The following is a 24,800-nucleotide window of genomic DNA, read 5'->3' as shown; positions in this document are numbered from 1 at the left end:
CGCATGCTCTCCGCTCCCTCTTCCTCTTGCCGTTTCCGGTCCCTCTACTTGCTGTTCCTCCCTTTTCTTTCTTCCTCTCTCCTGCTCCCGCCTCGTTCCGACTTAACCTCAAACTTTCCTTGTCGGCTCCATTCTTCTTACTACGGTTCTATCATGCTTCCGGGTCCTCCTCCAAGTGCTCGTCCTCCTCCATCCTTCCTGTATACGTCTCTTCTTTTTCTCCTTATTTCATTGCTTCTTGCTCCTTTACTCCATCCTTGAAATCTTTCTTCACTTTGGAGCGGCCACCCACCTCCTCCAGCTAAAGAATTGTATATGAAGTAGGGGTAGAATTTCCCGGGGAGTACCATAAAGTATATAATTTTTCGTTACCAATCTTTTTGGAAACCGGTTTCGAAATTTTTCCAATTTCTCGGGAAATAATTAACCGAATCTCAAAGAATCCAAAAAATCGGTAACAAAAAATTATACACTTTATGGCAATCCCCGGAAAATTCTACCCCTACTTCATATATAATTCTTTAAGATTCGGTCCATTAACGAATGAGTAGTTTGCGGACAGACAGACAAACAATCGGGTTTTATATTATAGTATGAAGTATGATATATAAACGGGTTTTCACGAAATCGGTAACGAAAAATTATCCATAAAAGAAGAATTCAGCTTGATATCTCAAAATTTGCGGTAATTAGAGCAATCACGTACATTTTTTTAAACAGAAATTGGAAACCCCTTTATTATTAGCAAATTTTCTAATTCTATTACATTCTTTAGCTTTTCTTACCCCTATTTATTAATTCATATATAATTCTTTAAGATTTGGTCAATTAATTCCCGAAAAATTTCGTAACCAATTCCCAAAAAGATCGGTAACAAAAAATTATACATTTTATAGCAATCCCCGGGAAATATTTTACCCTTACTTCATATACAATTCTTTAAAATTCGGTCCATTAACAAATGAGTAATTCTCGCGGTCAAACAGACAGACAGACAGGCGTCAGGTACTTATAATAATACATAGGGGTAGAAAAAACTAAAGGATGTAATAGAATTAGAAAAATTGCTAATAGTAAAGGGGTTTCCGATTTCTGTTTAAAAAAAATGTACGTGATTGCTCCAATTTCCGCAAACTTTGAGATATCAAGCTAAATTTTTTTTATAGATAACTTTTTTATGGATAATTTTTATAGATAATTTTTTGTTACCGATTTTTTGGAAACCGGTTTGGAAATTATTCAAATTTCAAGAAATAATAAGTATTAATTGACCGATTTTCTTGAAACCAATGCCAAAATTTTTTTTATTTTTGGAGAAATAATTTAATTTTTTTTATTAATGAATAATTTTTTATTAACGGATTGATTTCCTCGAAACCGGTGTTAAATTTTTCTAATTTTTTGTTGATGATTTTGATGAAACTAGTATCAAAAGATTACTAATTTTATGGGGATGGCTACTATAAGGTTGAAAATTGGGGGTTTCATGGGGTTCTATTAATGCTCCTATCTAATGAATGAGTTTGGGGAAAGGGGAATAGATTTTGAGCCCGCGACAAGTGCGGGCAAAAAATCTAGTGTAATATAAGATGTAGAATATGTTGAAAAAAATTATATATGTTACAAAAATTATATATGTTGAAAAAAATTTGTCCGCCGAGCTTCAGCCGCCGTCCGAAATTTTATTTTTTGGAAATAAATAAATTAGAGAAGCAACTATTTGTCAAAATCTTTTAAAGGGACGTTGTTTTAACCAAAAAACAGCATTTATTATAAATAATTGCAACATTGTTACTTATAAGACTATGTCGAGTGTATACTTGGGTCTGAGACGTCCGTGCGAAATTTGACTCGCTCTGCATTCAGCGATATGTCTATTTTTCGAAACAGCTTTGGGTCTTTGGAGTTCCTTTCCCTACCTACTTTTTTTAGAGGCGGGAGTCAGACAAACAGGCTTACTGGTTCTCAAGTTACGAGCAGATGTTTTGGCACAAATTCCGTAGACCTACGTATACAGGAGGGTTAATATATTTAATATATATACGTTCATTGACTCTCTTCAAGGTTGCAAGGCGTTCTGAAGGAACGTTCCCAACCCTTTACAAAACTTACACAAAAACTTTTAATCTACCTTAACACTAGTCCTTACAAACTACTTACTCTACCTATCTGTACACACACATACACACACACGCTCGCAATTTCCCTAACCTATGGATTTCCGTTTCCGTTTACATTTGTATGTTGTCTTACTCATGCCTTCTCTCTCACTCACTCTCTTTTCCTCCCCCTCCCTTCTTTCCCTTCTTCTCTTTATCTCCCTCTTCCCCCCTCACCTCCTCTAACCTCCTCAACCAACTCTCCCCCTCCCCCTCATTCCCCAACACCTCTCCAACCATTTCCTGCCACGATCTCCCTTCTTCCGCACATTCCTCTCACACATGTTTCCACGTCTTGTCCCCACCTCCACATACCCTGCACTTCCTTTTTTTCTCTGCCACCCAATATTTCCCTCTCCTCATACCGCCCCCCAGTCTATACCTGGCCATTCTTTGCTACCTACTTTTCCCCCCAGCTTTTTTTTAATTACCCCGGGACCCCCTCTCTTTTTACCATTCCATACCACCTATTAAATTTTGCTTCCCCTATCTCCTTCCACCTCTCCTCTCTTTGCCTATGCCTTTCTCTTTCATACACGTCTTCCCCTCTTCACTTCCCTTCTTCCCTTAACTCTTCCACCTCTATTTTCCATCCCCTACTCTCTGCCACTTCTTTTCTCTCTTCCTCCCAACCCCTTAAACTCTCCGTTTTTTTCGCCCTTTTCCTCATTTTCTCTCAGCACTTCCTCGCCAGCTCCCCTCCTTTTCCCTCCTCCAGTTTTTTCTCATACCCCATGCTCTTATAACTGCCCTTCCTCTTAGTTTCTCCCTTTGGATCTCCTCCCTAATCAAATACCCAGGTGTGCACCTTTCCACTCCCAATACCCACCTTAAATACCTTTCCTGTAACCTCTCTATTTCCCTTTTTTTCCTCCACTTCCATATTTCAACTCCGTAACTTATCACCGACCATATAACCATAGTCTCCTGCTCCAATCCCCTCCAAACGTTCTCTTTCCAATCCCCCATACCTGTCCTAGTAACGCCGCTCCTCTCCTTACCCTCTCTCTCGTTCGTCCTGCCTCTCATTATATTTTATTACATAACCCAAATAACAGAATTTCCTCACCTCCTCAATTACCTTACCCTTCCATCTCTAGCTCACCTTTTTCCACCTTTTCCCCCCTTTCTACATTGCATTACTTTTGTTTTTCCACTATTCAATACCAGTCCCCTTCTGTCTAAATACTCCTCTAATTTTCCCATCATTCCCTTTATATCTTTTTCACTCTCCGCCAACATCGCTATATTGTCCGCATACGTATATAACTTCCTCCCTCCCAACCTAATTCCACCCCAATCCCCTCTTCTCATCTCGTTATCAATACCCGCCAACAGCAACGTAAACAGACTCGGGCTTAACGGGCACCCATGTCTAAGTCTCCTTCTCGTCCAGAACCTCTCTCCCAGCTCCTTTCCCATCTTCACCATGCATACCGTCTCCTCCAACAGCTCATTACATCTCCTCACTAAGCCTTCCCTCATCCCTCTTATCCTTATCGCTTCCACCAGTATCCTCCTGTCCACCGAGTCAAAAGCTGCCTTCAAATCAAGTCTACAAACAACACCACCATCTTCCCCTTCTTCCCATTTATTTACCTATTTATTAAATAATTCAACACATAGATGTTACCCGTGGTCCCTACCCTTCTCCTGAACCCTGTCTGACTCTGCGGTAGCAAGCTTTTTCTTTCTACCTCCTTCCTCAGCCTTTCCGCCAAAACGGCAGCGTACACCTTGTACGCCGTTTGTGCTAAAGTCACCCCTCTGTAGTCCCGCACTTTCTCCCTTTCCCCCTTCTTTCCTATGGGCACTATAATTCCCTCCCTCTAATCCCCCGGTCAACCCTCTTTTCTCCACACTCTATTATACACCTCCCACAACTATTTCTTCACCACCTCCCCTCCAAACTTCCATACCTCATTTGAAATTCCATCACTTTCCATCACTTTTCTCTCCCTAAGTTTTCCCACCTTCCACACCTCCTCTCTCCTTATTTCTTCCTCTTCCTCTTCCAACTCTCCCTCTCTTCTTGCTCTCATCCTCACCCTCCCTTTCACTCGTCCCAACAAATCTCTAAAATACCCATCCCATTCTTGCATATTAATTCCCTCGTTCATCCTCTTCCTCTCCCTGTTTACCACCTTCCATACCTGCCCCTCTGTCTTAATCTCCTTTACCTTCGCTTCCCATTTCTCCGCTTTCCTTCTTTTCTTTTCCTCACACACCTTCTTGTATTGCTGTTTTTCCTCCCTATAACTGTCCCCATTCCCCTCTTCCTTTTTCCATTTCCTTAGCATGAGCCCAACCTTTTTTTCCCTTTCTTACATTCTTCAGTCCTTCTCTCCGCCCTTTTTTTTCTTCCCATTCACATTCCTTAATACCTTCTCTATCTTCCCTTTCAACCCCTGCCACTTCTCATCCACTCCCACTCCCTGAAATTGCTTATCTCCCACCAAATCCTTAAATTTTTTCATACCCTTCTCCGACCAATCTCCTCTCCCACTTCCTCCCTTCGCCCCCTTTTTTTACCCAAACTGTCCTCCACCCCTTCTACGCCGTCACTGGCTGGTGGCTGAGTCGACCTTCGCTTCCACCATTACCCTTTCTATCTTCTCCTTTGTCCTCCTGTCCCCCAACACGGTCGATCTAGTCGATCACCGACTCCCCTCTCCCCCCTATATATGTCCATTCTTCCTCCTCATCTCCTCTAATTTCCCCGTTAAAAATCGCCCACCCATGCTCCTCCGAAAACCTACATAGCTTTCTTACCTCCCCGTTTACCTTGCCATCTTTCGTTCTTCTTTCCCCTTTCCCCTTCTCTTCCTCTCCCTCTTCTACAAAACCTCCCTTCTTCCCCAACCTTGCGTTAAAATCGCCCCCTATCAGCACCCTCACTCCCGTCTCTATCTGCTCCACCCATTCCTTTAGCTCTTCCAGTTTCCTGTCCATATCCTTATTTATATACACTCCTACTATTCTCCACTACTCGTCCTCTAACCTTACCTTTATCGATATCATCTCTTCTTTATCTTTTTTTGTCCTCCCTTTTTCCATTTTAACCCCTACCCTCACCCCTACTATCATTCCTTCTACCGCCCTTCCCTTCCGATTCTTTCTCCCTGCTTTTTGCACTTCCCATACGTAACCTCTCGGCAGCCTTTCCTTTATCTTTTCCCATCTCTTTCCATCCACCCACGTCTCACATAACACCATTACATTCCATTTCTCCAGCCCCTTCTAGAACTCTTTATCTTTATTTAACCCCGCCACATTCCAAAAAGCCACCTTGTATATTTTCCTTCCCTCCTCTCTCTCTTCCCTCTCTTCCTCCTCCCCCTCCTCCTCTCCAAAACTTTTCTCTAATTCCTCCCTCTTCTCCTTCTCTTTATCTACTCTTCTTTCATCTACCCTACCCGTTCCCTCTCCCTCTTCTACTCCCCCTGTTTTTGTTCTTCATCTCTCTTGCCTTCTTCCTCTTTCCCTTGCCCTGCCTCCCAACACTTCCCTCTACTATCCCTGAGCACATCTCTTACCTCATCCCACACCCACCACTTCCCCTCTATCCATACCTTTCCCTGCCCTATCCGTTTCCTATCCCTATCCCGTACCCTTTTACCCTCTCCTCTTGCCTTCCATGCAATTTGATTTACCCTCCATTTTATCCTCCTTTCTTCCCATGTCAAATCTTCCTTTATCCAAGTACTTTCATCTCTCAATTTCCACTTATTTCTCATTATTCTTGACTTCTCTTCTTCACTTCCTACTCTTACCACTACCATACCTTTCTTCTCTCTCTTTCCCGCATCTATTTTTCTCTATTTTAATCTCCACTTCTATTTTTTTCATTACCTCCTCTATTTCCCCCTTTATTTCTCCCGCATCCTCTTTTACTCCTTTTATCAAAATGTTTCTCTTCCTTTCTCCCCTCTCCTTCACTTCATACCTTTCCAGCCTTTCTATCCTCTCCTTCCAAACAGACCTTCCCTTCTCCTCCCTTCTCCCTTCTCCGCATCCTTCTGCACCATTTCCTCCAGCGTGACCTCCCTTCTTTAACTCCATCTTCATCCCCTCCAATTTTTGTTCTAAATCTTTTATTATGTTCTTAAACTCCTTTCTCTTCCTGCTCCATTTCTCCTCTCTCGCCCTTAACTCGTTCCTTATCTTCTCTACTTCTTCCACCATTGTCTCCCTCTGCCCCTTCGCCACCTCTCTTAATTCCTCTCTCACCCCCCTTAACCCCTCCCTCAGCTCCTGTCCTAATTTTCTCAGCAACTCTTTCATATCCACATCTTCCCTTCCTGGTGGCGTTCTCTCAACATTCCTGCTTTTCTTAAAAAAGTTCTCGCTCCCTTTTTTTCCCAACCGCTCCTTCTTCTTTTTCCATTGTATCCCTTTTCCTCTTAAAAAACTCGTCTATATTCCCCGTACTACCGCATCTCTCTTCCCTAATTTATCCGCGAACTGTGCCATCTCCTATCCTCCTACTCTATGGCCGAACTGCTTCCCCACGCTATTCCCGAACTCCCCAGAATTCCCTAGCTTTTTACTCTAGCGCTCTATACTCTTCCCCTTCTACGTCTGCCTCTCTAACTTCTACCTTCTTGTTTCTCCTCAGCCTCCACGGGCTCTCTCTCTCTCTGAACCCTTCGCGCTTCCTCCACTCTCACACCCTCCCTCTCACTCTCTGATCTCTCCCCTCGCTTGTCACACTCTCTCTCTCACTCTACCTCTCACACTCGCACTCCACTTTTCACGCACAAAATACGTCGTCTCACACCTAACCAACCGGAAACGGAAGTCCTAATATATTTAATATGTTTCTTATTTTTTAACAAATTTAAAAAGCTGTCGAACGAGTCAACATCACATTGCGATGGATAAACGGAGATTACCGTTAACAAAAAAGGAATAACGAAATAAACAAATAGAACGTTCAAAAACATCATCCGAGTGCCTTCAGCAGCCCAGAGTGATATTTTGCTAAGACATAGAATTGGTCGCACGTATTTTATAAATATAAATATACCCTAAAGTTTGAGTGCGTGACACACGAACGGAAACATACACGCGAGTAATTTAAAAGGGAGTATTCTAGTGTATAACTTGAACTTGCACTTTTTTAGCTTTTTTCGGGGTTTTTTTTACAAGGAACCAGTGAAAATGGTGGTAAAGCCAAGTTGTTTATTTCGTTTTTATTACTTTGCATTTCAGTTTTAAGCGTTTCAGTGACTAATTCAAATTTATCTACATATTATCTTAGTTAGCGTTATGGCTGCGCGCCCTCTGTTAGTAGTCGAGTCAACTTCTTAGTAATTTTGGCGCCAGCGCTTAGGTTAGGTCAGGTTCGTTCACACGATTGTACAAGCAGCACATTTTCACTCATGCCCGAAATAAAGCATTCTGGATTTTAAAACCTTCGCAATTTATTCAAGAGATACCTACAGTACCTCGTTAACATTTTGGCCCCCAACGTGGGGCTCGGGTGGAAACAATCGGATTGAAGATAGCAATCGATAGATTCGCAAGCAGAATCATAGCATAACCTGTCGCATAACCTCGCAACGCGGGATCGTACAACCGCAACATGGCAGAGTTGAAGAGATTGAAGGCCGCACGCGCACAACTAAAAGGCCAGGTAACAAGAGTAAATACATTCCTAACATCCGAGCAGGAAATAATCCGCCAGCAAGCACAAGCGCGGCTGGAAAGGCTGCAAGAAATATGGATAGCGTTCAACGAGATGCAGACGCAAATAGAAGTCGCAAAGGCGGACGACGAAGAAGACTTAGATCAAGTTACACAACAAGAATTGGGAGAGCGAGAAGTATTCAAGTGGGCATACTACAAGGCAGTGGATGAAGCTCGCGCGATCATAACACCAGCTCAGATAGCGGCGCAGCCAGTGCCGGAAACACAACAACGAGAATTCGGATTGCAAGGTAATATTGACATAAAGTTGCCTACACTACAATTGCCTATTTTTACAGGCGAATATGATCAGTGGATGCTATTCAAGACGCTTTCCAATCACTGATTCACGAAAATCGCAAGTTGTCGGACGTACAGAAGTTTCAATATCTCCGAAGCACGTTAAAGGACGAGGCATTACAGGTCATAAGCGGACTAAATACGTCGACGAAAAATTACCTCGTAGCGTGGGATCTACTAAAAGGTCATTACGGAAATAAAAAGTTAATTATAAATAGTCATTTATCAAAATTATTAGAATTTCTTACAGTCACAAAAGACAAGCATGTGTCGTTGAAGCAATTCGTTATGCACCTTCGTACGCATTTAAAGGCCTTGCAAGTTTTAGGCCAACCCACAGATCAATGGGATACAATCATCATTTTTCTGGCGAGAAGCAAACTAGATTATCAATCCCAGCGAGCATGGGAAGAAGAGATCAGCCAGCAAGATCAAGATCACATGCCTACAACGGAAGAATTTCTTAAATTCCTCAACGAGAGATGCCGCACTATGAAGATGTTAGATAGTAATATTAGTCGGCGGGAGACAATTCCGAAGGGTAATGTAAATAAAAAAGTTGATAAACGAGTAGCGTTAGCAGCAACATCTCAGATATGTCAAATGTGCAAAGAATCTCATTGTTTGTTTAATTGCTCAGACTTTTTGAAATTGTCAATACAAGATCGACTCACAGCTGTGAAAGAAAAACAATTATGTATTAATTGTCTAAAGTCCGGTCATTATGCAAGAGAATGCAAATCTACAAAATGTCGCAAGTGTTCCAGATCTCATAACACATTATTACACATTGAGCGAGAAGAATCGTCAGCAAAGGATTCTCACAAGCAAGGTTTGCCTCCGAAAAAGTCGGAAGAAACGGAGCAGGCTGTAGTTATGCATTGTGTTCAGAACAGAGAGCACGATGAAGCAAATCAAACGAAGGTGGAGCGTTTAAATAAAGGAACGCATTCTCAAGTTATTTTAGCAACCGCTCAGGTGTATGTACGTGATGGTCAAGGAAGGAAGCAAACATGTTGCGCACTGTTAGATCCCGGATCGCAGTCGCATTTCGTCATTGAAGAATTAGTTAGAAGATTGCAGCTACCATGCAAGGCGGAATCATCGGCTATTAATGGCATAATGCGCAACACTACAAGTATTGAGCGCTCAACCAAAGTTTGCATTGAATCTCAAAATACAACATACAAGGCTGAGTTGGATTGTTTGGTCATCCCTGTAATAACGGAGCGACTACCACAAATCAAGATAAACAAGAAGTTGATTGGCATCCTGGAAGATCACAGATTAGCGGATCCTGCATTTGACAAACCAGGCCCTGTCGACATCTTGATAGGCGCTGGGCTGTTCTGGAGTCTCTTGTGTGTTGGCCAAATAAAAAGGACCAAAGGACATTCAACCTGGCAAAAAACTCAGCTCGGATGGATCGTCGGAGGAGAGCTTATCGAAGCAAACGCAGACAAAATAAGACCAACTACGTTTCTGATAACGAATCAAGTTCTAAACAACCAGCTGGAGAGGTTTTGGACACAGGTGGAAGTTCCTGAGAGTAAACAGCTTAGTCCCTCAGAAGCCTATTGCGAAAAATACTTCAGAGATACGACAACGCAAGATGCAACAGGAAGATTTGTAGTACGATTACCAAAGAAGGAAGATGTTTCGCTTGGCGATTCGAGGCAGCAGGCAACCAGAAGATTTTATGCATTGGAGCGTCGTTTTCGAAGACAGCCTTCCCTCAAAGAAGAATATGTACGATTTATGGAAGAGTACAAAAAAAGAGGACACATGAGTCGAGTATCTCCAAACATACTAGAGGAGAAAGACATATGTTTTATTCCGCATTAACCAGTACTGCGACCTGACAGTCTCACAACCAAGCTTAGGGTTGTATTCGACGCCTCGGCGAAAACTGATAACAATCATTCTTTGAACGATATGCTTATGGCTGGCCCCAACTTACAAAACGAATTGATGCACATATTGTTGAGATTTTGCACTTACAATTTTGTGATTACAGGTGACATTGCAATGATGTTCAGACAAGTCTTGGTGGCAGAAGCAGATCGCAAGTTTCGCAGTTAATCCTTTGGAGGAAAAATGAGGCAGATCCATTGGAAATATTTACGTTGAACACCGTCACATACGGACAAATATGCGCAATGTTTTTGGCTATACGTTGCCTCAAGCAATTGGCGGAGGAGCACGGAATTGATTTCCTAATAGCTCTAAGAGTTCTACTAAAGGACTTTTATGCAGATAACGTTATCACTGGCGACGATAATCTTGAGAAGGATATCGAATTACAGAAGAAGCTTACTGATCTATTGGCAAAAGGTCAGTTCCATTTGAGGAAGTGGAGAACAAACGACGATCATCAAACTTTGAGTCATTTTATGGAAGAGAGTAAAGCAGAGGAGTTGCTAGTAATCAACAAGGACGCCCCATTGAAGACGTTAGGAGTCTTATGGAATCACAAGGAAGATTTTCTACAATACGACGTGAAGCAAGCAAAGACTGGTCCAGTTACAAAACGCAGCGTGCTTTCACAAATCGCCCAGATCTACGATCCCTTAGGTCTGCTAGGGCCTGTCATGATTGTTGCAAAAATCATGATGCAGCAGTTATGGACGCTTAACTTGGAGTGGGACGAAAGTTTGCCGCAAGAGCTTCATAGCAAGTGGAAGATTTATCAATCGTCATGGAGTCAACTCAACAGCTTGAAGATCCCTCGGAAGATTAAAGAGAAGAGTTCTACAGAAATAATCATTCATGGATTTAGCGACGCCTCAGAGCGCGCTTATGGAGCCTGCTTATATGCAGTTACTTGTGATTCAGATGGCAATTTTCAGTCGCATCTACTCTGTGCTAAATCAAGAGTAGCCCCCTTAAAGACTATAACAATCGCTAAATTAGAATTAAATGCCGCGTTATTGCTTGGAAATCTTTACAAGACAGCCAAAGACGCTCTTAAAGATAGAATCAAACTCGGACGATTATGGTGTAATTCGAATATTGTGATCCAGTGGATATGTACATGCCCGAGTACATTAAAGATTTGTAGCAAACCAAGTTTCTCAGATACAGACTCTAGGTTTACAAGACGTTTGGCAGCATGTACCATCAGCTGAGAATCCCGCGGATGTTTTGTCAAGGGGAACAACTATCGAAAAGTTGCAGACCAACAAGTTATGGTGACATGGGCCGTGGTGGCTTTCAGATGAGAATTCATGACCTGAACAACCCAATAGTGTGGAGATCCTACCAAAGAGGAAAAATATCGCTAGTTTCGTGGTGACAGCTCAGCCCACAGGATTGTTACCATCGGTATCATCATTTAAACGACTTCTTAGAGTCGTTGCATATTGTTATAGATTCAGTGATCGATGCAGATCAAAAACTGGCACTGGAGCTTTTACTGCAGCAGAATTTGTAAAGGCAGAAACAGCAGTCGCGAGATTGGTACAAGCAGAAGCTTTCCCACAAGAACTTTATGATCTACAGAATGGACAACCTGTAAAGAAAAACAGCAAATTAATCGCATTGGATCCCTTTCTGGATGGCAGCGGTCTGATTTGCGTAGAAGGTCGATTGCAGCATTCGGATTTAACTCACGAAGCGAAACATCCGATTATATTGCCGTCAAAGCATCACGTCACTAAATTAATGTTCAGAAACGAGCATATCAAGATGCATCATTGCGAAGCAGAGCAGTTGTTGGCAGCCGTCAGACAAAAGTATTGGGTCCTTTCAGGCCGAAAGGAAGCTAGAAGGATTACACGATCTTGCATAGATTATTTTCGTTGGAGACCTACAGGTGTGCAAGTCAAAATGGGAAACTTGCCAGCAGCAAGAGTCGCAGGATATGTTCGCGCCTTCGCGGTGACTGGTGTGGATTACGCCGGCCCCATAAAGATCAAGGAGAGCATACGTCGTGGAAGGGTACATACATCAAAGGCCTACAATAGCATTATTTGTGTGTTTTCACACAAAGGCAGTGCATCTCGAATTGGTCACAGATCTTACAACCGAATCGTTCCTAACAGCGTTGCGGCGTTTTACGGGACGAAGAGGCAATTGTTTGCAATTATATTCGGACAACGCTACTAATTTTGTAGGCGCAGCAAGAGAACTCAAGGAGATATATGACTACGTAAAGGAAAACAAAGAAGTGATACAAGAGCAGCTTGCCAGTCAGAAAATAGAATGGCATTTCATCCCCCTAAGGACACCAAATTTTGGAGGAATATGGGAATCGAACATCAAGAGTATGAAGAAGCATTTCTACGTTGTAACAAAGGGACTTTCGCTAACTTTTGAAGAATGTTACACGTTGCTGGTCGGCATTGAGTCCGTCACTCAAGGCCGATAACTCCTTTGTCCAATGATGTGCGAGACTTATCAGTCTTAACGCCTTAGCATTTCCTGACCGGGGAACGTTTACTACAACCAGCAAAATTAGATTATCTTGAGGTACCTGACAACAGATTAAAGCTTTGGCAGCATTTGCAGAAGGTCCGTCAGGATTTTTGGCGTCGCTGGCAGAAAGAATACTTGGTGGAGCTTCAACGTCGAAACAAGTGGACCGGCGGAGAGGAAATTTGCAACCCGGAACGTTGGTGCTGTTGAAGGAGGACAATTTACCACCACTATAATGGGCAGCCGGAAGAATCATCAAAGTCCACCCGGGTAGCGATGATGTCGTACGCGTCGTTACTGTGCAGACGGCAAATGGAAAGTTCAAACGATCGGCAAGGAATGTTTGCCCTTTACCCATAGAAGACTGTAATTAAGTTAAGATTTACTTATTTTGCAGGTAGAATCATAGTTAAGATTATTCATTTCTGAGAATAGTTATTTTGAAAGGAGCCTTTCAAGGCGGGCGGGAATGGTAAAAGCCAAGTTGTTTATTTCGTTTTTATTACTTTGCATTTCAGTTTTAAGCGTTTCAGTGACTAATTTAAATTTATCTACATATTATCTTAGTTAGCGTTATGGCTGCGCGCACTCTGTTAGTAGTCGAGTCAACTTTTTAGTAATTTTGGCGCCAGCGCTTGCGTTAGGTCAGGTTTGTTCACACGATTGTACAAGCAGCACATTTTCACTCGTGCCCGAAATAAAACATTCTAGATTTCAAAACCTTCGCAATTCATTCAAGAGATACCTACAGTACCTCGTTAACAAATGGTTAATATTATCTTTTTATGTATATATTTTATTATTGTTAGAGAACATAAAAAATATTTTTTTGAACTGAAATAATAAATATAATTATTAATGAAACCTTATCGAATAAATGGCGAAAAAAAAGCGCCCTAAATGGCTTCCATGATTGCGCCCATTCTGCTTGTCTGAAACAAAAAATACAAAAAGATTTTTAATTAGTATAAGTATGGCTATAACAAAAACTAGAATAAAAATAAAAAAAATGGCGGCACTTTGAAAATTAAGTATGGATTTTTGCGAGTTTTTTTAATCTTTCGAAGGCTGTAAAAATTGTAAAAAAAATTTTTTACTTAATTCTAGTTTGGGCTATAGCGACACACCTGCTGAGGATGTACGCAAAAGCTGGACTTGATCGGTCAAATAGATCTTGAGATATCATGGAAGTCATTTTTTTCGCCATGTATTCGATAGGGTTTCATTAATATTTATATTCATTAATTCAACTCAAAATAATATTTTTCGTTCTCTAAAGATAATAAAATATATACATAAAAAGCTAATATTGACAATTTTCACTGATTTCTTGTAAAAAAATCCCGAAAAAAAGCTTAATAAAAGCGCATGTTACACTAGAATACCTCCTTAAAATACACGGGTACACGTGTACCCGCGGTGACCCGTGTCAGGTGTAACGTCCCATACCGCACATGATATCATTCGAATGTTCTGTACTCGTACTGTAAATATACGTATCGTATATAATATACTTCGAACATTTCTATATAGCACCTCTCTAGTAGTATATTATTTCTCATAAATTCTCAGGACGTACTTGTAATATCTCATAGTAGTATATTATTTTTCGTAAATTCTAAGGACGTACTTGTAATATCTCACAGTAGTATATCATTTTTCGTAAATTCTCGTATACTACTCAGAATATAGAGTGAGTCACTTTAATCGACGCAAGCAAATATCTCGAAAAATATGAAAAATATGAAAAAATGTTTTGGACAAAAGTTGTATGGTCTAAAGGGGGACACACGATTCTGATATGAGTCATGTCATAGATGTTGTCGTTTTCAAGAAATTTTAAAGGCGATTAATTTCTTAACTTAAACTTGATTTTTTCTTTGAAATAAAAGTTGTAGATCTCGTCGAGACATTTTCAAAACATTATAATAAAGTTCTCTTTCTTTTCGTTAAGAATTTCCTGAGATATTTAAAATTTTATCATAATATTTTTAATATATAAAAAGGGAATATAATAAAATATCTCGTAATGTATTCACTTTTCAATGACTTTACCTTCATACTTTTATATGTAGAATAATGAAAGAAATCGATTGCTGTAAAAAAAAAACAGAAAAAATATTTAAATGCATTTTAATAGACGCATTCAATTTTGTAAAATTGCAAATGTAATAATTAATATTATTGTTGCACTCCGGCGGCTTTCGCACACTCACTCCGCATTCCCGCACTCGCTCGCGCGTTTACTCGCGACCCACGGAATGAGGAAACACATGTTTAGCAAAGAAAGGATGGTTTATTGCGTACGTTTACAATTGCGCAGCGCGAACCGAAACGTCCGCTCGAGTTTCAGTTAGAAGGAAATCTGACAGCCGGGCTGTATCAACAACTCATAGCAACGCCCGTTGCTAAAGACGCTCCGCGCGGAAAATACCGGGCAAAGCTGACGAACTCAGCGTGAATGCAACACTGCCCCCCCCCTGTTCTTCAGATTGTTGTCCCAACAATCCGGAAGGGCAGTCTCCAGGAGGTTTCATTTTCTTCGCAGGCTCTAGGGCTCTGAAGCGTATCTCGCCCTATCCCGAGCTGTTGCCACAGGATATCGGACTTCATCTCCTCTGGGCCCAACCTGCTACCAAAGACTTTCTGTCCTCTTTTTGTTCCTCGCCGTTACAGGAGGCTCTCTTCCTCTCCGGCTTTACGAACTGGAACTCCATTACAATTTCTCCTCGACGTGGTTCTCTTCGCCGCCGCTCTCTCTTTCCGCCGCAAATGTCGCCCCACGAAGTCTTCGGATAAGGGGGGGTAACTTCCTGAGGACCCATCGTTTCTAACCGAAATATCTGTTCGTATTAGGACTCCCCTAATCTCTGCCTCGGCATTCGCCCTAGTCCCTCGGAAAAATCTCAGTCACAAAAACTGCCGAGGGAGAGGCAGTTTTCTTTCAACCGATGGTCTTAAGGTAACAATGAAGAGACTCCACTCCGTGTCCTTCAAGAAGCTCTTCCAATGGAGAAACGATGACTCTCCCTTAAACACAAAAAAAAACAATACACGCAGTAACACTTAACAACTTGAAAGAAAAACTTTCTTAAGGATAAATCGGGTTCCGATTTCTCTAACTACTTCCTACCGTTCTCTCATAAAAAGAGGCTAACCTATCCGCATGTACTACCCTCTTTCTATGTCTGGGGGATTTTTGAATGCAAAATACCACATCACTTAATTTTCTTACAATTAAAAAAGGACCCTCCCAACTACTTTGCAATTTCGGGGTCTTCCCCTTCTCTCTTCGAGGATTATAAAATCACATTTTCTGATTTTCTCGAAAAAGGTTCTTCCTGGCTCCACGATCATATCACGCTTTTACTCTAGAAGATTTAATTTCTAACTTATCTCTGACTACGGAATGAATCCCCTCCAACTTTTCCCTTAGCCTTTTGATAAAATCGCCTCCGACTTAAGGCTCTCCTCCCGAAGTCCCGGAGGACTGCTTTGTAATAAATCCAAGGGCAACCTAAGATTCCGGGTACAATACATCTCCGCAGGAGTTACGCCCGTGGTCTCACGTTTTGAAGATCTGTAAGCCAAAAGGAATAAGGGGATCCACCTATCCCAATCTCTTTGATTTTTGGAGATAAAAACCCCGGGCTCAGCCATAGGGAAAATAGATCCCGGTCAAATTGGTTGAAACTGTAGTATGTTGTACTTCATAATCTCCTGATTAAAAGTGTTAATGGGCACGAAGTCCGAAAACCATCTACTTTTCGAATTATCAGACGTTGAACATGATAAAAATGAGGATATTAGAGATATTTTATTCTAGAGTATCCACGACGATAAATCTTTATGTGTGTCACGTATGTGTGCGTGTGCGTGCGTGCGTGCGTGCGTGCGTGCGTGCGTGCGTGAGGGTGAGGGTGAGGGTGAGGGTGAGGGTGGGGGTATGTCTGTGTATGTGTGTGTAAATGTAGGTGCGTGTATATTCTTATAATCAGTGCACCGTCGGCATTAGCATGACCAAATGTACACCGCGTGGAGGTTGCGCGATCGGATTTTGTACATCTTTTGGCCCTGAAAAGGACCGGTTAATGTACATGATTAGGGTCGCTCGTTGATATTACGTCGCTGCGGTCGGTTCACTGAATCACGAATGGATTCGATTATCTGGTTTGAAGGATAATGATTAGGTTGATGTTGTGCGTAACCCATAAACCAGATGATAGAAGCAATGTGTGCACAGGTACCGACGCGACAGTGCGAGCACCGGATTTGCACGTGCAGTAATAGCCTTGTATAGGATCTTCATTTTTTTGATCGTTTTCGTCCTTATTTGTAGATCGATATGCTTTGGATCAAAGCTGATGTTTTGCGGCATTACGGAAGCGAGAAGATACTCTTGCTCGCAACAAACCCGGTTCTGGTAGTCGGTTCTTATCTCTTAACATTTTAATATGCAATTCTTTATCTTCATTTCTTTGTTTATCTTGAATGTATGATGGTGCAAGTTTTACTTGGTATACTCCGATGGTAAAGTTCTTTAGGTATTCAAGAGTTAAAACTGGAAAGTTTCTTCAGCACTCAATCGAACCCATCTCTGAACGTTTCTGGTGGCGAGATTTTCAGCTTCAACCAAGGTTTTAACAACATTTGGTTCTCTCGCTTTCTGGAGTAATTGTTGGGCTATCTGAGCATTAGCTTCTCTCATAAGAATAAGAGGATAATATCTATTTATAACCGCTCCATAGCTATTCTGTAATATCTTAAATCCACAGTCAAATTCCTTCAGCAAACAATGCAAATTTAGCATGTTTACATGTAGGCGACTTTTACAGAATAGCTGGAGCGATTATAAATAGATATCATCCTCTAATTCTTCTAAAATCTATTTAATTCGTTTTTGTGGAACAATAGTTGATAAATCCTGGATTTTAGACTAGGAGCCTCCTATATCTTATGAAGAACTTCACTCTTCAAGACAATAGCGTCCCAATAGGAAAAGTAAATTTGAGCGGAAACGTCCCCTGCCGAAATCTCAGATCGTGACGGCCGTACCCCCGTTTCCTTGCCTTATTAAATTGTCGCGATACTTTGATCCTCTAACTGGTCTTTCTTCCATTCATCTAAGGTTTCTCCCAGCAAAATTATTCGCGCGACTGTCTTTTCTGATTCGACTGAGTTCTTCTCCTCTACTCTAGCACAAAACGTACAGCCGTCAATTTCGCACTGACGGCTGAATAATCCATCGGCGTTTCCGTGCAAAAGACCTCTACGATAAACAATCTCAAAGTCATATTGTTGGAGTCTCTCCAACCAGCGAGCTAATTGTCTCTCTAAGTCCTTGAAGGACATAAGCCATCTAAGGAAAGCGTGATCTGAACGAATAATAAACTTGCGCCCCAGAAGGTAATGTCGAAAAGATTTTACCGAGTCGACTATCACTAACAACTCACGACGAGTAACACAATAATTTTTTTCCGTTTTACTCAGCATACGGCTGAAGTACGCGATAACCTTTTCTAACCTTTCTTGCCTCTGGGATAACACTGCACCAATCCCGATGTTAGAAGCGTCCGTGTCCAACACAAACTCACCCTCCCCTCTCGGGAAAGAAAGTACGGTAGAGGATGTTAACACCCGCTTTAAGTTCTCAAAGGAGTTCTGACACTCCTCCCCCCAAATAAATTTCACTTGATTTGCGGTAAGCACAAAGAGGGGCTTTGCTAAAGAAGAGAAACCTTTAATAAACTTCCGATAATAAGAACAAAAACCGAGAAAACTGCGTAATTGTCTTTTGAAATGGGAGATCGGCCATTCCTTTACAGCGGAAATCTTATCGGGGTCTTAGTAATGCTCTCTACCGAAACCACATGTCCCAAATATTTAACCTGCTTTTCGAAAAGTACACATATCTTAGGATTGATTTTTAAATTAGCTAAACGCAATCAATAAAATACTTCTTTCAAATTTTCCAACATTTCTTTAAAACTTTTTCCAAAAATGATAACATTGTTCAAATAGGACAAACAAATATTTGATAATAATTTTCATAAAACGTTTTTTATCAAAAGTTCAAATGTGACAGGGGCGTTACAGAGACCAAAAGGCATTACGACAAACTGTTATAATCCATTCCCGATAGAAAAAGCCGTTTTCTTGCGATCTTTCGGGTGGATCTTTATTTGCCAGTATTCGCTCTTTAAATCCAAAGTAAAGAACCAACTATTACCCGATAATTGGTCCAGGATGTCGTCAATCCTGGACAAGGAGAAAGAATCCTTTTCAGTAACCTCGTTGACTTTCCGAAAGCCGATACAAAAACGGATTGATCCATCTTTCTTTTTGACAAGAACGACCGAAGAGACCCAAGGGCTATGCGACTCCTCAATCACGCCCTATTTCCTCATTTCTTCAATGATTTTTTCGACTTTCTCTCGCATTTAAAAAGGAACACGTCGGGGAGTTTGTTTAATCGGGGTGGGATCTTTTAAATTAATCTCATGACTAACGACTCCACAATTTCCCGCAATGACGTCTTCAGAAAAGACATCCTGATAAAAAAATCCAGCAAAAACCTCCCTCTGTCCTGCGTCCAAATTTCAGAATTTTTTCAAATAACTTCTTTAAGAAAAAAGGAACTTTTTCGGAAAAATTTACTACCCGAGAGCAACACAAAACCTTTTCGATTTCTGACTCCGTTTTTTCAAAAGCCGAATCAAAAATACCTCCTAGATTTATAATTTCTAAGAAATCTCTCCCCAACAAACACTGATCGTCAATTTCCGCCACGTACATTGAAACTTTCTCAGAAAATTTTCCTATTCGAACTTCTACCTCAATTTTAAACTCCATAGGGACCCTCTCTCCCGTGGGATAACGAAGAGAACAATTCTCGACCCGAATTTTCCCTTTAATATCTCCGAGAAACTTCCCTCTCAAAATGGAAACATCGAAATCCGTATCGATTTTAAAAGAACAATTCTTCCCATTTAATTTCCCCTTGTAACAAAAATTATCATAATCACACTTATTACTAATTGAACGAATTGTAACTTCCGGGGTTTTATCTGCGCGGGTCACTCTCCCTCCGCTGAGAGTAACTATTCCGCGTTTCCCTTTTCCGTGTTCGCGGGACATTCGGCCCGGAAATGCCCAACCTTACCACAAAGCCAGCATTCGTTTGCGGAGACGCGGTTTCCGCGATAATTGCGCGAAAAATCTTTGCGGACGTTATTCTCTTTCTTTCCCTCGGACTTTTCGCCGCCTTTGTTTTGAGGCAAGGCTTTCTCTTTTCCCTTTTCTCCAAAGGTTTTCCAAAATTCTCCCTCCTTTTCCCGGATTCTCCGAAATTTTCCCCTTGTATGGCCTTAAAAGCCTTCGCCTTCTCTACCGCTAATTTCAATGAGATAACTCCTTCCAACTGGAGAGTCCTCTTCACAAAGCCGTCCATTAAGGCAGATATAAATTGTGAGCACGCAATCTTATGCCGAACAGCGAAGAGCACTCGGGGTACGCCAACCGAGCAAAGTCTCTCCTACTCGGAACCGAGAGACGCAAAATTCTCCCTTTTCTGTTTTCGATTCGTGAAGAGGGAGTAATAATTTTGGGAGAAGTGCCCCTCCCCGAAACGCAATTCAAGCTTCGATTTCAGCTCTGCGTATTCTAGGTTTTCAACGTCCTCGACCGAGTCCAGAATCAAGCGCGCTTTTCCCGTTAAACAAAAGGCCAATACGATGGTCCTTGACGCGTCGCTCCAATGATTTGCGAGAGCAATAATCTCCAATTAGGAGAAAAATTCCCGTAACGGTACCGATCCGTCATAAACGTCGGGCTTAAGTTTATATCCGAGCTCCGCGCGCACGTCGTTTACGCCCGTAATCGCGCCCCGCGCCCCCGTACTTTCTCGCGCGTCGCTCACTCCTGAATTCGCGGCATAGGCCGTGGGGTCCGCGCTCACGTCACTCGCCCCCGGTAGCGCGAAACGCGTCCTTAAATCCCCAAACGCTCTATTTTATTGGAGGAACTTAGCTGTTGACGAAGGAGTAGTAGCTCTTCGTCCCGACGTTGTAGCTCCGCAATAAAAACTGCCTCCCTCTGCGCCTGCTCCTCGCGCATCGCTCGCATCTCCTGAAGAACCACTTGGAGGGTCTCGGCTTGCGTCGTGGCCTGTGGTAGGGTCTCGTCCCGCGTTTTCCTTCTCGAGGGGGCCGCAGTTGAAAACGGCCGTTTTGAAAACGTCTCGACAAGATCTACAACTTTTATTTCAAGGAAAAAGTCAAGTTCTATTTAAGAAATTAGTCGCCTTTAAAATTTCTTAAAAATGACGATATCTATGACATGACTCGTATCGAAATCATGTGTCCCCCTTTAAACCATACAACTTTTATCTGAAACATTTTTCCGTATCTTTCATATTTTTCGAGATATTTGTCTGCGTCGATTAAAATGACTTACCCCATAAAAATTCAATTTGACTCAGAGCCACCGCACAAGACTCTCGTATGGTCACGTAGCGTAACATAACGTGAGTCAACGCACAAGAAACGTATTGGTTACGGCCGTTACGACGTTATACGTTTCTTGTGCGTTGATCTACGTTACGTTACCATGCGAGAGCTTGTGCGGAGGCTCTAACCAATACGTTTCTTGTGTGTTGACTCACGTTACGTTACGCTACGTGACCATACGAGAGTTTTGTGCGGTGGTTCTTAATCTACCATCACGCTAGTAACACGCGCTGCCGCCACGCGGCGTACTTTCTCGTAATTAAAAATCATCACGCGTTCAATATAAGAGACGAGCTTGCGAGATGCTGCAAAATGCTTAAACCTTGATATTGTTTGCTGCGGATCAGTTTAAGTCGCCTTAAGTAATCCTTATATCTCACGTAGCACAATGCAGGAGGCAAAAAACATTTTATTAATTTAATTTAACATAATAAGTACATATACAGTGCATATTCTATCCTTAGTTTTATATTGGTACTTGTGATGTTCTTGGTATTTACTGCAAAATATTTTCAGTATATACTACGAACTAGAAAAAGACGGACATAGAAATATTCTCAGTATGTCCGCAGTAAATCGTAGTACGTATCTCGAATGTTTTGAGAACATACGCAATATATATGAGAATATACTGCTGCGATATCCTTCGAACGCTCTCAGTATAATCTACATGTGCTGTATGGGGTGTAGAACGACTACACGTGTCGTGTATTTTAAAACACGTTTCTGACCGGAAGCTCTAATAGAAACAATAAAAACTGGCACGTATGTACGCAAAAATTACATTTTGTCGGTAAAAAGATGACTTCAGCATCGCCTCTTTCAATTGTTTCTTTTAATTTATAACTAATAAAACAATCGAGCGCGCTCTTCTCTACGTGTTTATAAATTCCTCTTCGAATTTTTTCCTTAGTTTTACCGATATACGAAAGAAAATTCTCGCAGACAGAGAGACGTGCAATTGTATATCGCTGCAGATCGCATATCGTTTGCTTGCGTCACCTATCGCTTGACGGGCAAGTTTATTTTTCAGCAACAACGGTGACAGCGCGTCGTCGCCGCCACCGCTGAAGCTAGAACGACCACGTTCCTTGAGCCTCTACTCCGAGGAAGAGCAGAAGCAGCGTAGCCTCGAGATGACCACCGTCCCGACGCCTGTCGTGCCAGACAATCAAACCAAGCCCTTCGTCCCTGTCCTGCTGGAGGCCGAAAAAATAGAGAAGAACGTGAAACCGTCGCCATCGTGCGGCCAGGAAGTGGCCACCGGCACCAATCAACACGGCCATCTGGATCTCAAGTTCTATCATTCACCTTTGTGGTGAAACGACCCTGACACTTAAGCTGACACGTAGTTATCTTCTTCATCATTATTATTATTATTATTATGTTTTCTTGGAGGAGCTTAGAACCTCTTATAAAAATTTTTCACCGTTTTTGGACCGCGAGAACGGTCAGTTTGAGTAGTAAAAACGTGCATTTGGTTCAATGAGTACTGACCCGTTTATGGGGCGCAAAGCGACCCTTTTGCTTAAAAACGAGTGGTTGTCACTCATCAATTGAAAAACGAGTATTAAAAACGGACAATCTACTCAAAAATATTCATACGCATACTCGCATATACTCATCATGTTCTTTTGCAGTAGACTGCGCGTGCTTGAGAGTGCAAGAAACGAACATAAAAATGATAAAACGGGCTAAAAACGATCTATATAAGGTGTAAAAGCGGTGAAATATTTTTATAAGGGACGGAGCGGATCAATATAAGGTTAACACTAAACTTGATTTTCCTTCCCAGATAGCACAGGTAATCGTTATGAACTCAAAAAGGATTCACCTTTTTAAATTCTTTATGAATTCGCGTAATTTATTCGAAATAAACTCAAAAAGAATTCCTTTTCACATTTCATGTTTGAAAAAAAAAACTGAGCGCTAGTAACGCGCGCTACCGCCACGTAGCTATAATATACATGTGTCAGTACCTTCTCGTAAGCAAAAATCCTCATGCGCTAAGATAAAAGGCGAGTTTGTGAGATACTCGGCGCTCAAGCTAAATGTTTTTTTTTTACTTCCCATTTATTTCATTCTGGAATAAAACTGTGTTCTAATTTTCAAAATCTCTTATTGTTCTCGATCGCTATATTAAATACGATTTATGCAGGTTTAACTTGTTTGGGAACTGCACCTAAACCTATTGGAACTATATATGGTAAAAATATACATTAACTTAGCCACCTCTGATGATCTTGACCTTGACATATGTTGTCAAGGACATGTCGTGGGGAGGCTCACGGAAGGTATACTTGTGATACACGGGGCCTCCCCAAAAAGCGCCGGGAGGGACATTCGAGGGGGTTTTTAGTGGGTTAAAGTCCCACATAACCGCCCTCCCCACCCCGGGGGAAGGCGTATCCGTGTGGATTTTCCCCCCCCGTTATAAAAAAGGACATGTTGACCCTAATTAACTTTTCCTTATATAACTTAATCGTCGCTCATTGCTTATTTAAAAGTTATGAACAAAAATGTTTGAAAGATATACGAATTTATGTCAATATATACTAAGGGAAGTAATTTATTGCTGATATGTGTATATAGACAGTACATATATAAGCGGGGGTGGGTGGGGATGGACCTTAATTTTTTATTTAAAAATTGAAAAGGAGTAAATTACATTTCTTTTGTTTCTGTAATTGCTGTATCAAACGCAATATCATCATGTAATGGATACATTTCTGCCGTTATCCGAAAAAAATTTGCATATGCTGTAATAGTATGTTTTATTTTTTCAGTGCTGAGAGAAGTAATTTGCTGATATGTGTGTATAGACAGTCTACATGTATATGCTTGTATTAGCAAATTATTTCTCTTAGCACTGACACAAACTTGTCTCAAACTTTTTTGTTTATAACTTTTAGATAAGCAACGAGCGACGGCTAAGACCTTCTCAAGGTCACTCAGGAGGATGACCTCTATAATATATGTTAAGGTCAAAATCATCGCAGACTAAATTAATGTGTATTTTTACCTAGAAATGAATTCCTCGAACTTTTAAGAGTCTTTTAGAGCAGATGGTACGGAAAAAGACTTTATCAAGAGACACGGTAGTGTCTCGCGCCAAGTACACGCGGAGCGAGACCGACCGTGACTCTTTTACGCGACGCGACGGGTTGCGAGTACCCGAGATGTTGAGATCTCGATTTCATAATTCGGGAATTCAAAGAATTCTTTTTCATAACAACTTTAATTCTTTTTCAAGTCTCTTTGCTATCTGGGTTCCTTATCTCTGTGTATGTTGATAGAATTGTGAATCTAGGAGAAAAAAGTACATATATAATAGTCGCTACTCACAGTTAAAGCACTGCGATTTGTAGACAATTTTAAATTTATATAACTTTTTTTCTATTATCTTTTTATATCTTTGAATATAGCAGAAGCGTTTCTCTAATTCCTTTCGTTGGAAAACCGTTATAACAACATGTCGTAAATGCAGAATCTGACGCAAAAATAGATCAATGTCCACGTTAAAGAATTATTTATTTTCTTACTTCGTCATTTTGTCATTTTAATACGAAAAATAGATCTATCTTGCAGGAAAAGAATCTAAAAAATTTATAATATAAAGCGACTAGAGAGAAAAAATTATCCTACATTTCATGATTTACGTTCGAAAATTAAGAAATCGTTATATATATATATATATATATATATATATATATATATATATATATAT

The 24,800-nt window shown here is 41.1% G+C and overlaps 1 protein-coding gene across 1 annotated transcript; it reads left to right on the top strand.

Annotated features, from left to right (window-relative positions):
• The first annotated feature begins 10,290 nt into the window (after positions 1 to 10,290).
• On the top strand, positions 10,291 to 13,288 carry LOC112453036. The gene has a single exon (XM_025013578.1). The coding sequence runs from the start codon at positions 10,310 to 10,312 to the stop codon at positions 11,276 to 11,278; it is 969 nt and encodes a 322-aa protein (XP_024869346.1). The 5' UTR covers positions 10,291 to 10,309; the 3' UTR covers positions 11,279 to 13,288.
• Positions 13,289 to 24,800: the final 11,512 nt, after the last annotated feature.

Source organism: Temnothorax curvispinosus, unplaced genomic scaffold (genome assembly GCF_003070985.1).
Source record: "Temnothorax curvispinosus isolate PA1 unplaced genomic scaffold, ASM307098v1 QBEX01003942.1, whole genome shotgun sequence".
Classification (NCBI taxonomy): Eukaryota; Metazoa; Arthropoda; class Insecta; order Hymenoptera; family Formicidae; genus Temnothorax; species Temnothorax curvispinosus.
The sequence above is the reverse complement of the archived record's forward strand: the minus strand, read 5'-3'. Positions and strand labels throughout refer to the sequence as shown.

Coding starts and splice junctions, on each gene's coding strand:
- LOC112453036 (XM_025013578.1), top strand. CDS start 10,310: ATGTTTTTGGCTATACGTTGCCTCAAGCAATTGGCGGAGGAGCACGGA.